Source organism: Microcaecilia unicolor, chromosome 2 (assembly GCF_901765095.1).
Source record: "Microcaecilia unicolor chromosome 2, aMicUni1.1, whole genome shotgun sequence".
In the NCBI taxonomy this organism is placed as follows: domain Eukaryota; kingdom Metazoa; phylum Chordata; class Amphibia; order Gymnophiona; family Siphonopidae; genus Microcaecilia; species Microcaecilia unicolor.
The window spans coordinates 606,550,908-606,566,687 of NC_044032.1; the positions used below are offsets into that span (position 1 = coordinate 606,550,908).

General features: G+C 42.1%; 1 protein-coding gene across 1 annotated transcript in view; it reads right to left on the reverse strand.

The window, feature by feature from the left end:
• GRIA2 (glutamate ionotropic receptor AMPA type subunit 2) overlaps positions 1 to 15,780 on the reverse strand; it is a 235,329-nt gene that overhangs the window by 146,407 nt on the left and 73,142 nt on the right. Inside the window, exon 3 of the mRNA XM_030192684.1 lies at positions 6,150 to 6,389. Within this exon, the coding sequence (XP_030048544.1) occupies positions 6,150 to 6,389 (240 nt within the window). The remainder of the gene's footprint in view (positions 1 to 6,149; positions 6,390 to 15,780) is intronic.

Consider the following 15,780-nt stretch of genomic DNA (forward strand, 5'->3'; position numbering starts at 1 on the left):
AGGAACGACTCCTGGCTGGTTAAATATCCTTAAGCTGGCTAAGCACTTATATTCAGTGCAAGATAGCTGGCTAGTGCCAATATTTATCAGCCAACTGGCTAAGTTTAGCGGCCAGATAGACCTACATAAATTGCAGGTCTATCTTTGGCCACTATAACCTAGCCAGTCAGCCGATGAAAATTGGCTTAACTGGCTATGTTCATAGCAGCCACAAAAACCCAGAAATTCAATGCTGGTTGCCGGATATGGCCCAGCATTGAGTTTGCAGGTTCGCTGCCAACCGCAGGAGTTAGCCAGGCTGCCTCTCATGGTCTGAACATTGTTCCCTCAGTCTTTTATTTTCCTATCAAGCAACTTTAATCTGGAATTCATTACCAATGGATGCTAAATTAGAATTCAACTATAGAAAATTCAGGAAAAAAAAAACTAAAAACATATTTGTTTAACAAGCATCTACTGGAATAAAGTTAGAATAATTTTACTTTTAATCTGTAACCTTCTCAGTAGTTTTTACTTAGCTAATCTTTTGTATTCCACATTGAACTACTTAGTTAGAATCCTGCAGAATATATGTGTAATTTCAATTCAATTCAATGCAACCTAATGAAAGGTTTACAGCCCATGATTACAGCATTTCAGAAGAAGCCATATTGCATGGCTGATAGCCTAGAACTGTCAGTGCGATGACTGGGGTAAATGGCTTGGGATGGGATACAAGCGGAAGAAGGAGTAAGGTAGGCTGGCTCTTTCCAAACAACAAGGGAGACGTATGTGCGATTATGAGTCTTATTAAGAAACACCAAGCGACTTGACACAGCTGCTATGTTTCGGCGCCTAACCGCCTGCTTCAGGAGTTTTGTGGTGTATTGAAATGGTGTAATACAAAAAAAAAGCAATTGCCATTGTTTTCTAGTTCTAGTGCTAAAAGACAGAGCTCAAGGCTAATGTCGTAGTCCAAAGACAATGGAAATACTTCTACCAACTACCGAAGCAGACTGCTTGATTGACTCTCGCAGGGATTGAGTGTTCCTCCACTTTTGTGATTGTTCCTCCCTTTGGGATGTGATACACCCCCTTTTTTAAATGTTCAAATTCTATTAACTCTCTGATTTCCTTATTTCTTTTAGATGCTAAGCTGTGGTAAAAGAAGCCCTGCACTAGCAGCGGTGGCTGTTTTTGCCGCACGCCAGTGCCCCATTTACCGCAATGAGTAAAAAGACCGTAAGAAATATGGCCGTGTGGTAAGTTCACACTTGCCACATGGTCATTTCAGGGGGAAGCACTAACTGTCACCCACTGAGGTGGCGGTAAGTGCTTCCGTGCTAACGCAGCAGTAGCCGGGCAGTGCACGGTACGGCTTGAGTACTGCTGGGTAATCCCTGTGCTAGAAAATTAGGTCTGATATTCTATAGCGCCAGAAATGGTGCATGCTGGGGCAGAACTACCGCCGGCCCAGTTCCGGGTTGCTGCAAAGCAACCCTTTAGTAAAAGGATCCCTTAGTGCAAAAACACAAAAGTTCTTTAGTAAACATGCCATTATATCTTTCCCTCCCTGATGTCTTACTAATTCTTTTGTACATGTTTATTTGCTATAGAGCATGCAGTAATTAAAATTTCAGGAAGCCAGCAAAGAATCTTTCTCTTACAGAAAGTATCGTATATACCGGCCCACAGTCAGAACGAAGTCTGTAGTCTGTCTCAGATGCTCATAGTTGCATGCAGCTATTGTTTCCTACCTCTGGTTCTGCTTCCCTCTACCTGTGCTCTGAATTCTGTTTCAAGGGCAGGGACTGATTAAGATTTCCTTTTTTTTGGGGTGGGGGGGAGGGAGGGATGAAACTGGACAGGTAGTGTAAGCTCAGCAGGGCTTCCTTTCACTGCTGAGCTAAAGAATGGGTAAACGTGAATCAATTTTTCACTCTTTCAAAAACTACAAAGACCAGGGCGCACTCAATGAAAATACATGGTAATACTGTTAAAACAAATAGCAGGGAATGCCTTTATCACTCGAAGAATAGTTAAGCTCCGGAACTCACTGCCAGAGAATATGGTAACAGCAGTTAACATATCCGAGTTTAAAAAAAGGTTTGGATAAGCTCCTGGAGGAAAAATCCATAGTCTGTTATTGAGATGGACATGGGAGAAGCCACTGCTTACCCTGGGATTGGTAACATGCAATGTTACTACTGTAATCCCCTGTTAAATTGGGATTACTAAAGAGAGGGGAATGACTGGGAGGCAGTGTTGCCAAATGGCAAAAATTGTTCCAGCCCAAAACCAGCCAAATATTAATATAAATATTTATAAGGTAAATATGATTATTAATGAGGTCAATATGAATATTAATGAGATCAATGTAACTATTAAGCCGCATTAAGCCTACATTGTGTGGGAAAGCACGGGGTACAAATGTAATAAATTAATTAATTAATGAGGTCAATATAAATATTGATATTATATTAATTATATTATAAATAAATCATGTTATGTTATAAATAAATATTAATAAAATAACCACAATCATAAACAGAGCCACCCCCCAGCCCCCCCCCCCCCCCACGAAGAAAAGAATTTACTGAACTCACTGCACATGGCAGACTGAAGAGTAGAGAGAGACTCTGAAAGTCTTCCCGCCGCCACGCAGGCGCACTCAGGCATTTAAAAGAAGCCTGCAGCCTGCCTTTGCGGGGCTTCTATTGGTCCTTGGGGAAAAAAACAGCCAACCCGCAGCCATGGTGTCAAAAAGCCACCCAATATCCCGCGACCTGTGTCTTTCTAAGAAAACTGCATGTGAAACCTGCCCAATTGTGTGGCCGGACCGTGGAATTGGCAGCTTTGCTGGGAGGTCCCTGGGTGGGAGGAAGTCCAGTCCATGGGAGTGTTTATGAAACAAAATGCAAAGGAAAAGTGCCCTGGTACAGAAGAGTGACAGGGGAGGTAGAGTTGACAGATCATAAAAGTGTGTGTTTGCATTTATGGGTGTCTTAGTTTGGTTTTCTTTTCTTTGTGCATTTTGGTGCTTTTTGCTTGCAGAGCTGGAAGAGAAACTTGAAATGTTAGGGATCTGGAGACTAGACAAGAGCCTGGCCCCTGCACCAGGGTATCTGAGTACCAGGTGATATGAGTAGAGTGGACACCACTGGGGAAGGGTTTAGCCATGAGGGTTGAACTGACTGAGAAAGTGCCTTCTAAGAGAGAGAAAGCAGTATTGATATCCAAATTGGCTCCGTGTAAACTGCACAGGGGAGCTGTATATAATTGTACATATAATTAACTATCCTGAGTATCCCTGTAAATATACCTGGAAGAGAGGAGACAAGATTCCTTTTGAAGGACCACTGAAGAGAGAAAAGAGGTCGCTTCTTTCTCTTTAACATCAGCAAAATTCGCCCTTTCCTCTCTGAGCACACCACCCGAACTCTCATCCACTCTCTCATTACCTCTCACCTTGACTACTGTAACCTACTCCTCACTGGCCTCCCACTTAACCATCTATCCCCCCTTCAATCCGTTCAGAACTCTGCTGCACGTCTTATATTCCGCCTGGACCGATATACTCATATCACCCCTCTCCTCAAGTCACTTCACTGGCTTCCGATCAGGTACCGCATACAGTTCAAGCTCCTCCATCTAACCTACAAATGCACTTGATCTGCAGCCCCTCATTACCTCTCTACTCTCATCTCCCTTACGTTCCCACCCGAAACCTCTGCTCACAGGACAAATCCCTCCTCTCAGTACCCTTCTCCACCACTGCCAACTCCAGGCTCCGCCCTTTCTGTCTCGCCTCACCCTATGCTTGGAATAAACTTCCTGAGCCCTTACGCCAAGCCCCCTCCCTGCCCATCTTCAATCCTTGCTCAAAGCCCACCTCTTCAATGTCGCCTTCGGCACCTAACCTTTATACCTCTATTCAGGAAATCTAGACTGCCCAATTTGACTGCCCCTATTTGACTGACTGTACATTTGTCCTTTAGATTGTAAGCTCCTTGAGCAGGGACTGTCCTTCTATGTTGAACTGTACAGCGCTGCATAACCCTAGTAGCACTTTAGAAATGTTAAGTAGTAGTAGTAGTTTGATGCATTTTCTGCTGTTGGACTATTTTTTCCTATGGAACTGATTGAAGCTGCTGGTTGCAGAGTTAAAATAAAGAATTCTAGCTATCTAATATAATAAAGCTCAAGCTCACCTCCAGTTCTGAAGCTCACTGAAGCTCACAGTGTGGCAGGGAAACAGTGAAGCCCTGTAGTGTTGTAGCCTGTCAGCACCACTCACTCTCACTCTCACTCATACACCCACCCTCAGCCATGCCCCTTCCGGACATAATTCGTGAGGCCAACGTTCTAATGAAGCCACTCCAGCTCCATCGACTTCCGTGAAGGGTTTGTGGCGTTCGTGGTGGTGAAGCCTCTCGACTGAGCATCTGTCCATCTCAGTCAGTCACGCCCTCACGCCCTTCCGACGCTGGCGTCCTCCGCCCTCCGCAAAACAGCTGATGACCCACGCTGCCATCCTGCGCCCTCCTGACCCTACCTACATACACCTGCCGACACTTCCATGATCCCCAAGCTGCCACCCTCCACAAAACAAACCAATGGAACGCCAGATGACCAGGAGGTAAAAGTGCTCCGTGCTAGCAGGCCGGGGAACGAGTCGCAAATAACGGCGATCAAGTGCCACGGAGGGGTGCAGGACCACTACAAGGTGGGGAGAGAGGCAGAGGGGGGAGGCCCCTTGGCAGCCAGGCAAGCACTTCGAGGGTGGGCAGAGAGGCAGAGGAGGGGAGGCCCTTGCCAGCCACGCAGGCAGGCATGGAGGGAAACATCAGTGCTAGCAGGCAGGGAATGCTGCAGGAGGAGTAGGAGGTGGGGAGACAGGTCATAGGGATGGAAGCCCTTGGCAGGCAGGCTGCCTAGGCACGGCAGTCACTGCCACGCACTCTCATTCCCCCACACACACACCCACTCTCTCCTCTCACAAACACACTGTCTTCCACAAACACACTCACACACACTAACTCTCTCTGTCTGTCACAAACACACACTTGCATCTGGCAGGCAGAGAAGAGGGAGGAAGGGGGCCACCTTGGGGAGGGGCACCCTAGCACACACTCTCATTCCCACATACTCACTCTCTCTCTCTCTCTCTCTCTCTCACACACAAACACACACACTTGCTACCACCTGGTTTCATCACACACACTCTCACACACAAACATTGACACACTCTTTCTCTCTCTCTCATTCTCTCTGTGACACACACACTCCATCTCTCGCACACACTCTTTCTGAAACATACACTCTGAGGAAAACCTTGCTAGCGCCCGTTTCATTTCTCACAGAAACGGGCCTTTTTTACTAGTTTTGTTATAAACTGCTGACTATGGAGTGGTCATTTCAGACTGAATGATGTCAGGCTGTGTCTTCAAGACGACCTGTGTATGGCTGCTAGCATTGCTTCCCACAGAGGGCTTGTACCCAAGTCTGAGTTTCCTGGGGGAGAAGAGAGTCTTCCCACCCACTAATGATTCTTTCCCCAGGAGAAAGCACCATACACCAAGCAGAGTAAGTGAGGATCTGACGGAGACTGCTTTAGAAGCTCCAGTCCACTCAGACCCCGGACCCAGAAGCGCACAGGTAAAGGAGCGTTACACTACTAATTGGGTTTCTGCCAGGTAATTGTGACCTGGATTGGCCCCTGTTGTAAGCATGATACTGGGCTAGGTATGGCTATTCTTATGTCTTATTGTTCTCATGTTAAGATGGGTCAGCCCCAACTGGACTTTACTCTGTTTGAGAAACGATTACCTGTTATATGCACTATATTGCTGTGCAGTTATAGAGTTTGGAGAAAGTGACCCCAATAAAACAGGGCCATCCTTTTATCTTCCTGGAATCTATGCCTACAATTGATGCTCAAATGTTGAAGGACTCAGACACAGAGAAGGTTCATTGCCCAATCCCAACAAGAAGGACAATATCCATTGTGAAAATCCTGAAAAATCAACTGGAGGAGGACTGAGGTGGGATACACCTGTTATGAATGGAGGGCCAAGTTGCATAGCTCAACAATAGTGAACCACAGATTAACAAATAGCTGAGACACATAAGGGAGAGATCATTAGTTGTGGCCAATGTATGCATCTTACCTCTGTCACTGTCATACAGATATGCAAATTTATCCCATTGATGGTACTCAATCAAACTTAGAAGAGCTCCCTTCAGGTCTGGTCTCATCTGGATAATAAATGGATGTGTTCCGTCTGTTGGAAAGCTGGGAGTTATAAAAGAGACATGAAGTGTTCCACAAAATGATGTGATGGTATTTACAGACTTCTTGTCATAAAATCCAAAAATAGCAAAGACTCCTCTTGAAAACTGGGAGCAGACTGCAATGAAAACAGAAAGGGAAAATATCACAAAAACTGAAATAAAAAAAAAATTAAACAAACATCAGTATTATTCTCCACAGATAAGGCTTTTATTATTACAGTGTAAAATATTGTCGCAAAATTGCATTTCATATGAAAAATAGCACAAAATGCCTGGAAAGTTGAGAAAATGCCAAATGTCAGGTGATTTACAACAAAGTGCACTTTTCTGAAGTCACTTAGCAACAGAACACTTTTGCAGCAATAAACAAGACCCCTTCATGAAGACATTTATTTAAATTTGGCTTTACAGAACAATATAAATTCATGAAAAGCAGCTCATAAGTTCCGCAAGTAATAAAAAGGTGTGCACAAAAAAAGGATTTGTGAGTCCATTTCACCAGGATAACAACTATATCTCTAGATGTGTATGTATTTTTTTTATGTCATCAACACAAGTAGCCCAGTCACATGTCACTAACAGATTTTAAAGGCCCACATGGCCTAAATGAGAGGCCTTCTGTCCTCCCTGAAGGGGGTGAGGGCTTCAGTTCCATAATGGCAGACCCAGACTCGGCCTTAGACCTTGAACTTGAGTCAATGTTCTTCAATGCAAGACCAGGGGCCAATGTTGCCCCCCCCCCCCCCCCCCCCATCCTCTTTCTGCTTTTTTTTTTCTACTCTCTTGCCTGTCTACCCAAGCTCGCAAACAGAAAGGGGAAGAAGTGGATGGGTGTGTGGGAGAGAAGAACAGTATGATTGAGGACAAGGCATATCTCAACAGTCAAAGAGAATGCCTTTGGACATGCTCATCTTCTTAAGGATACTCCCAATGAAAAGTTTGAAGGCAGGTTAGTGGGGATGCAGTGTCATGGCCCTACATAGGAAGATATTTGGCAGCTGTCCTTCAGCTCTTTTGGATCCAATTTGGCCCCAAAACGGCTTATAGACAAAATTAGGTCCCTGCCCCCTTCCTTAGGGACACCTCAAGTCTTGGTAATAGTATTGATAGGGCTCAGACAATGCTATTTGCAGTTGGAATAGGAGAGAATAAATACTGTTCCTGCCCGTAATATTCCCGGACCCTAAGTATGAGTTGGAATCTCAGGGGGTGGAGGGTGGCTGTAATCTGTATTCTTCAAAGGGAGTGGAGCCTAAAGGAGCAGGTCTCTACAGGGGTGGGGGGGCTATTTTTTAATGTTTATGTCCTGAGTAGGGCCTGGGGTGGATGTTAGGGGGCACTGGCTAAAAGTTAGATTTTTTTGGTCTAGACCTGTTTCAATCACAACTAAATCACAAAATGTTGCCCTACATAATTAGATTACCACTGAGGGGATTAAAGCATGACACCCTCCCACCATAATCCCCCAGTGGTCACTGCCCCCCTATTCCACACCCCCAAAGATGTTAAAGAAACAGCACATATCAGCCTCTATGACAGCTTGAGATGTTATGTCTAGCCCTGTTAGAGCAGCAAGCAGGTCCATATCCCATTCTAACTGGTACCCTCGTGGTGGATTTAGATGTCATATTGACAATGCCCCTCTGCATATATTAATACATTATAAGAGTAAATCAGCAAGATGTCAAGCATGCTAATCTGGAATGGCATTTTAAAAAGGACGTACAAAGCAGAATTGAGATGTCCAGGTCGAGACATCTCACGTTCTGCTAGTATTTGAAAACAGGATCTGCCTACATAGAGCTTGTTCTGAAATACATGATGAATGTCTGTTACGTGCAGCAGGATTATTCATTTTAGAAAACAGAAACATCCAAAATATGGATGGACTCAGAAAAACAAGCACAAACATCTATTTTCCAGCACATAAATGTCTATTTATTTGTTTCATTTATAACCCACCTATTAACTGGGCAAGGAACAAGTAAAATTACACTGGCTCCCACTTAAGGAACGCATCACGTTCAAAATATGCTCACTAGTTCACAAAATTATCCATGGAGACGCACCAGCTTATATGTCTGACCTGATAGACCTACCACCTAGGAATGCCAAAAGATCATCCCGCACATTCCTTGATCTGTACTTCCCCAGCTGCAAAGGAATGAAATACAAACTAATGCATGCGTCAAACTTTAGCTACCTGAGCACACAGTTATGGAACGCACTGCCGCGCAGCTTAAAATCGATCTACGAAAGAATGAACTTCCACATATCACTGAAGACCCATCTCTTTAATAAAGCATACCACAACAATCAATCAATGTGAATATGCACAATTCGCCTATATATGTTTATAACTGTTTCTCAATTTTCTACTTGTATACTATAACTTTGTTTAATTATCATCATGATGACCAAGACTTTGCAATACTAAATGTTTATTACTAACATTCTTCCACTACTCATGATGTATTGTAAGCCACTTTGAGCCTGCAAAGAGGTGGAATAAGGTGGGATACAAATGCAATAAAATAAAAATAAATAATAAAATACATAATATAATTTTTTAAAAACATAAGCAAAATAATAACATTGTACAAATCATACATCAGATATAAAACTAAAAACAAAACCAATGTGATATTCACCTCTTTTTACAAATTCAGACCAATCCCAGGCCCTCTTATTCCATAAAAGCCTAAATAAACAAAAGGGTTTTCACCTTTTTCTTAAATTCTGAAACAGATATCTGTGTTGTGAAATAGGACATTTATCTTGGCCCACGCTGTCCCAGAACCTGGGGTGACAGTACACAAGTCATTAAGGGGGCTTTTTACCAAGGTATGCTAGGGACGCTGAGATGGGGGGAGGAGGGGGAACAAATTCCCTGAGCCAACATCCAAGGAGGGCCAGCACTGGTAAGTCTTCAGGAGGTAGGCAGAAAGCTCTGCTCCCTCAGTTTGTCTCTCTCCTGCTCCTTTGTGTCAGGACACAGTGATTGCCTTAACATGATAACCAGGGTCCTGGCACACAGGAACAGGAGAGTGACAGACTGAGGGAGAAGCAGACACAGGAAGGTAAGGGGATGGGCTGCTGGAATTTAAATTAGCTTGTTTGTTTTAAAGATTTGAGTCAGTGCAACTCCTGAGTTTCTCTCTAGTCTTGCTTAGAGGCTCCTCTAGATTAAAAGATCATTCTATTAACATTTCCCATCATTTAAATCTATTCAATACTCAAGGATTTAGGCAGTGGTGTGCTGGAGCAGGCTCTCGAGAGCCGTTTGTTAAGTTTTTAAGAATTTTGGGAGCCGGTTCTCCATGGCTACTTTAACAAATGGATCCCAAAATGTGGGCTTGGGCCCCCTCCTGAATTCTCTTTTACTTTGCTGGCGAGAGAGAGCCCCCTGTTAACAATTTACCAGCACACCCCTGGATTTAGGAAAGAACTTTTTTCAATCAAGGGGTTATATGTGGAATGCTTTACCATCTTTTCTAACTCAGGCATCTTATGTTATTTTCATAAAGAATTTAAAACATATTTGTTTCAAAAATATCTGATTTAGAGGTTCTTAAAGCTGAATTCATTATCTGAGGGGTAAAAATCATTTATGCACTTATTTAGCTTTTTTAGCAACAGTTCATGCATATTTACATGGTCTCAGCAAGTTTGATTTTATGGTTTCAAAGGACCCAGGAAGAGACACGTGGCTCAGCAATATTATCTCTGCTTTTTTAATGTCTTTTTTATTCAGCTGTTTTGAAGTGGCACCACCACTATTTTTGGATATATAACTAAGGGCCTAGCTTAGCGGGGTTTAAAAAGGTTTGGCTATCTTCCTAAAAGAAAAGTCCACAAGCCATATTAAGATAGACTTGGGAAAATCCGCTGCTTATTCTAGGATAAGCAGGATAAAATATATGTACTGTTTAGGGATCTTCCAGGTACTTTTTGGTCACTATTGGAAACAGGATACTGGGATTGATGGACCTTCGGTCTGTCCAGTATGGCAACGCCTATGTTCTTATCAAGCCGCACTAGCAGCTCCAGGTGCGGTAATGCCAACAAATCCCATTCACTTTGAATGGGCTTCGTCGGCATTGCTGTGCGGGAACCGCTAGCGCAGCTTGATAAAAGAGGCCATAATATTATATATATATATTTATATATATTTTGTCAGTAATCAGCATTGGTGGGGAGTTTGTAGTGTATCACCAGCTAGGTAAGCCATCCTCTAGGTTTTAATGGTTGGACTTCTCTGTGTTTGTGATTTACTGTTTTAAGTATTGCTGTACATTTTTATTCCTATTGTTTTAGTTATTTATAGATTTAATTAAATATTCATTTGCTTTTTTTATTTAGTTGTACTTTTGATACATGTACATATGTTTTGAGCTTTCATGGATTTAAATAAGGTCTGTTCTTTTCATGTATTCCATGATTTTTGGCCTGGGCAACTATGCTAAGGGAAATTGGGCAAAACTGAAAACATCTCTCTGATGACTGTGACAAACAGGAACTTGAACAAGAAAATATATATAATTATCCAAGAGCAGAGGAAGGAATAACAATTCAGCACAAATTACTGATAGAAAAGATCACAAGATGTACTACAGAGGTCCTGTTGGCGCATTGCTGAAACACCCTTGTCTATGGTGTTCTATTCCCTTCTTTGGTTGTATGATTGTTACCTGTCCTATCAGTGGAATTCTTTTATTGATTTTAATGTTAGTTAATTACTTTCCCACCTTTTACAAATCCGCACTAGCGGCTGCCGGTGCAGTAATGCCGACAGAGCTCAAATGGGCAACTACCCTTATTAGTGACTGGAGGAGTAGCCTAGTGGTTAGTGCAGAAGACTTTGATCCTGGTCAACTAGGTTCAATTCCCACTGCAGCTCCTTGTGACTCACTTAACCCTCCATCGCCCCAGGTGCAAAATAAGTACCTGCATATAATAGTTAAACCACTTTGATTGTAACTACAGAAAGGCAGTATATCAAGTCCCAGCCCCTCTCCCTTTCCCTTATTAAGTTAGGTACAAGACTGCCTTATTTATAACTTGGGCATGCAACTTTGTGTATTAAGCATAAAACTAGGAATGCAAGTTTATAGAATTAGGGGGGGGGGGGAAGTTATTGAAGTACTAAAGTAAAGGCCAAGAATTTATCACCATGATGAAACCTGGACAAGCATTCCACCAGGCAGAAGGAACTTTTAGTATAGGAAACATTGCTGGGCAGACTTTTACGGTCCGTGCTCTGAGAAAGGCAAGGACAATCAAACTCAGGTATACATATAAAGTATCGCATACCACGTAAAATCTTGTTGGGCATACTGGATGGATCGTACAGGTCTTATCTGCCGTCATTTACTATGTTACTATGGAATGACTGCGAACCAACTAGTATATGTAGGAAAGGAAGCAACGGAATTTGCAAAACAAGAGAAAAAATATTAATGAGATGGTTCACAGCAAGTATAGAAAAAAAAAAGTGGTAAAACAGACCTATGTAGATTCCGTCAGAAACAGCTGGATGTCTGTGAAGTCCGTATGGCAGAAAATGTCTATACAGAAAGGCATGATAAAATGGCATGTCTCATCCATTGAAAACTTTGTAAACGCTACATTATTGTACTGGAAAAGCATGGAGATCACAACCCTAAGAGAATTGCAGAGAACATTCCCATTCTGACTGATAGAAAGAAGAAAGCAAGAACACAGTGGTAATGGAGAAAAATGCCATTGATCATAGAGGTGTCAATTCCAAGTGATTATTTTATGAATTGGGTGGAGAGGGAGAAGAAATTCAAATACCATGAAATGAGTCAGAGACCAAAAAATGTGGCAGAAAGATACAGAATATTACCCTTTTTATTGGGAGCCAAAGGTTTGATTGAAACTAATTTCCAAGAACACTGAAAGGTTGCCTCAACAAATTACATAGTAACATAATAGATGACGGCAGAAAAAGACCTGCACGGTCCATCTAGTCTGCCCAACAAGATAAACTCATATGTGCTACTTCTTGTGTATACCTTACCTTGATTTGTATCTGCCATTTTCAGGGCACAGACCGTAGAAGTCTTGCCCAGAACTAGCTCCACCACCCAAACACCAGCCCCGCCTCCCAATCTCAGCTAAGCTTCTGAGGATCCATTCCTTCTGCACAGGATTTCTTTATGTTTATCCCACGCATGCTTGAATTCCGCTACCGTTTTCATCTCCACCACCTCCCGCGGGAGGGCATTCCAAGTATCTACCACTCTCTCCGTGAAAAATACTTCCTGACATTTTTCTTGAGTCTGCCCCCCTTCACTCTCATATCATGTCCTCTCTTTCTACCGCCCTCCCATCTCCGGAAAAGGTTCGTTTGCGGATTAATACCTTTCAAATATTTGAACGTCTGTATCATATCACCCCTGTTTCTCCTTTCCTCCAGGGTATACATGTTCAGGTCCGCAAGTGTCTCCTCATACGTCTTGTAACGCAAATCCCATACCATTCTCGTAGCTTTTCTTTGCACCGCTTCCATTTTTTTACATCCTTAGCAAGGTACGGCCTCCAGAACTGAACACAATACTCCAGGTGGGGCCTCACCAACGACTTATACAGGGGCATCAACACCCCCTTTCTTCTGCTGGTCACTCCCCTCTCTATACAACCTAGCAACCTTCTACTTATGGCCACTGCCTTGTACCACTGTTTCGTCGCCTTCAGATCCTCAGATACTATCACCCCAAGATCCCTCTCCCCATCCGTAACTATCAGACTCTCCCCGCCTAACACATACTTATCCCGTGGATTTCTACTCCATAAGTGCATCACTTTGCATTTCTTTGCATTGAATTTTAATTGCCAAACCTTAGACCATTCTATGAATTCCAGAAGAAAGCTTTCTTTAGCCTGATGCAAGTTCTACACTGAGTGTTGGTGGTAAACTTGAGAGTGAGATCATTCTCCACATATCCTGGCCTAGGAGCGAGATTCATTATGGTCATCTTAGGTGCAAAACTGACCTATTTGAAGACATTGCCCCCCAGGAAAACATGCCAGTATCACTATAAAAAGAGATCATGACAAAGGGAACAGAACTCATCGTCTTTCAAGGAAAATAGAATAATCCAAATAGAATAATTACTGAAATGTTTATTTATTTATTGCACTTGTATTCCACATTTTCCCACCTATTTGCAGGCTCAATGTGGCTTACAGAGCACTGTCATGGCATAGCCATGTCAGGTTACATCATACAATTGGTGTTACAAGAAGTTAAAGAAGGCAAAAGGATTTGTTCAGGCATTAGTCTGTGTTACTACATTTCAATACAGAAAATGGTTACAAAGGTTGTCAAAATATTTAATATTACTCTATTCCCAATTTTCTGTAGTATCCCTATTGTATTTAAATATACTAAGGAGCCAATTCTATAATGGCTTCTCGGCATGTAAATGTTAGGACCTATTTCATAAAATTACCCCCCATTTGTACTTTTTTTGACATGGATGTCTTTATTATAGCTCTCTCTACTCAAAGCTGTACATTAACCCACCAATTCGATAAAGTTGGGAGCCCAATGTAATGATTAACGTGCAAAGTTGTGTTCACAATTTATAGAATAAGGACAGTTATATGCCAAACATAATCATTTCATTTGAAGCCATTTGGCTTTAACAACCAATAATTGCCCATTATTGGTGTTAATTGGCAGTAATTGACTCTAACTTGCAGTTAGGCACATAACTGATGTTAGTCAGTATTCTATAAACTAGGTGCATAATTTCTATAGCATGCATTGTCAAGGGAGCATGGACCTGGGAGGGGAATGGATGGATCGGTGGCATGCCTAGGAGTTACATGCGTGGCTTATACAATACTAGCAGTTACACACCTGAGAATGCTGTATAGTGTGACTAAAGTTGCATGCACAAATCTGGGCATATTCTGATTTATGCACATAACTCAATTGGTTAACAAGCCAATCAGTGCCAATAATTGAATGTTAACAAGCAATTATCAGCACTAATTGGCAATAGAGAATATACATGCACTACTCACTAATTGTATTCCATAAAGTAATCCACGTAAATTCTACCTCGTGCATCTCAAAAGTGGGTGTGGCCCCGGTAGGAGAATGGGTGGTTCCTAAAATTTGTGCACAGTTTTATAGAATAACCCATTCCATGCCTAAAGTTAGGTGTGAGCATTTACATCAGCTTTTCATTGGTATAAATGGTTGTGCCTAAATTTTTGTCACGTGGGCAGCACTATACATATTCTATAAATGGTTTATAGAATACACATAGGTGCAATTTCCATCCATGCCGATATTTTCAGCTCCAAATATAGAATGAGGCTCTTAATGTCCCATGCATCCTTTTGGTTATAGCAACTGCCTTACCACATTGCATCTCTACCTTGAAGTCACTGAACACCATCATCCCAAGATTTCTCACCTTGTTAGTACAAATCAGTATCTCAAGCCTATTGCATACAGTGTTGTTGAATCTTTGTAACCAACATGTATGATTTTGTACTTTTTTTTGCCTTGAATTGTAACCATTCCTATATCATATCATTTTTTATTAAGTCCCTGAGAGATGTCTGCTCTGTTGTTGATCTTAGTATAACCTGTGAGAAAGCAAACATTTTCTTCTAACTAATCTGCAATGTAAGATGTGCTCATACCCAACGCAGAAACTGTTTCCAGTTCAATTGTTTGTCTAATGCAGCAGGAGAAAACTGCACAGTCAAAAAGTGATAAGTGTGTTTGTATAATTGGAATAAGAAAAATTGTTCAATGAAAACTGTAACAGCTAACACAGAAAGGTCAATTGTTTTTATTTCTACTCAACTTTAACAATACGAATGAAAATGCATTGGGTTGTGTACATAGCTAGCTGCTTTCTCAACAGTTGCAATCTGGAATTTGTCTGCTGTTTATCCTCCTGAGGCCAAAAAGGAGTCGGATAAATCATATCCAGTGTACTGGCTGAAAGAAAATAGGATGCAAAAATCATTGGTATTGACTGTGGATGTTAATAAGAGGTATTTTAAAACTTGTATAAAATTGCCAGGAAGTGTATAAATAACAGCAATAAGCTGTATCCCAGGTGGCTCATTCAAAACGTTAAAGGAAAATACTCAGAACCACTGTTCCCTCTAAGCTGAGCTGGAGTCCTCCAACCGCATTATCTCCAGTGGGTGGTGGTGCTTCAATATTGTGCTTTCAGTTGCTAGGGACAGGCTGGTTCCCTGGACTCCTGCAGAGCTTGCCTATCCCTCACTATTGAAAATGTGCTTGTGAAACAGCACCCCCCACTGGCAGGACTGTGACTGGAGGACTCCAGCTCAGGATAGAGGGAACAGTGCTCAGAACAAGAAGTACATCTAAAATAACAGAACAGTGAAGGAGGTAACCACGAAAACTTCAAAATTAAGGGCCTTTTTACAAAGGCATGCTGAAAAATGAGAATCCCATGTTTAGGGGGCAATTCTATATATAGC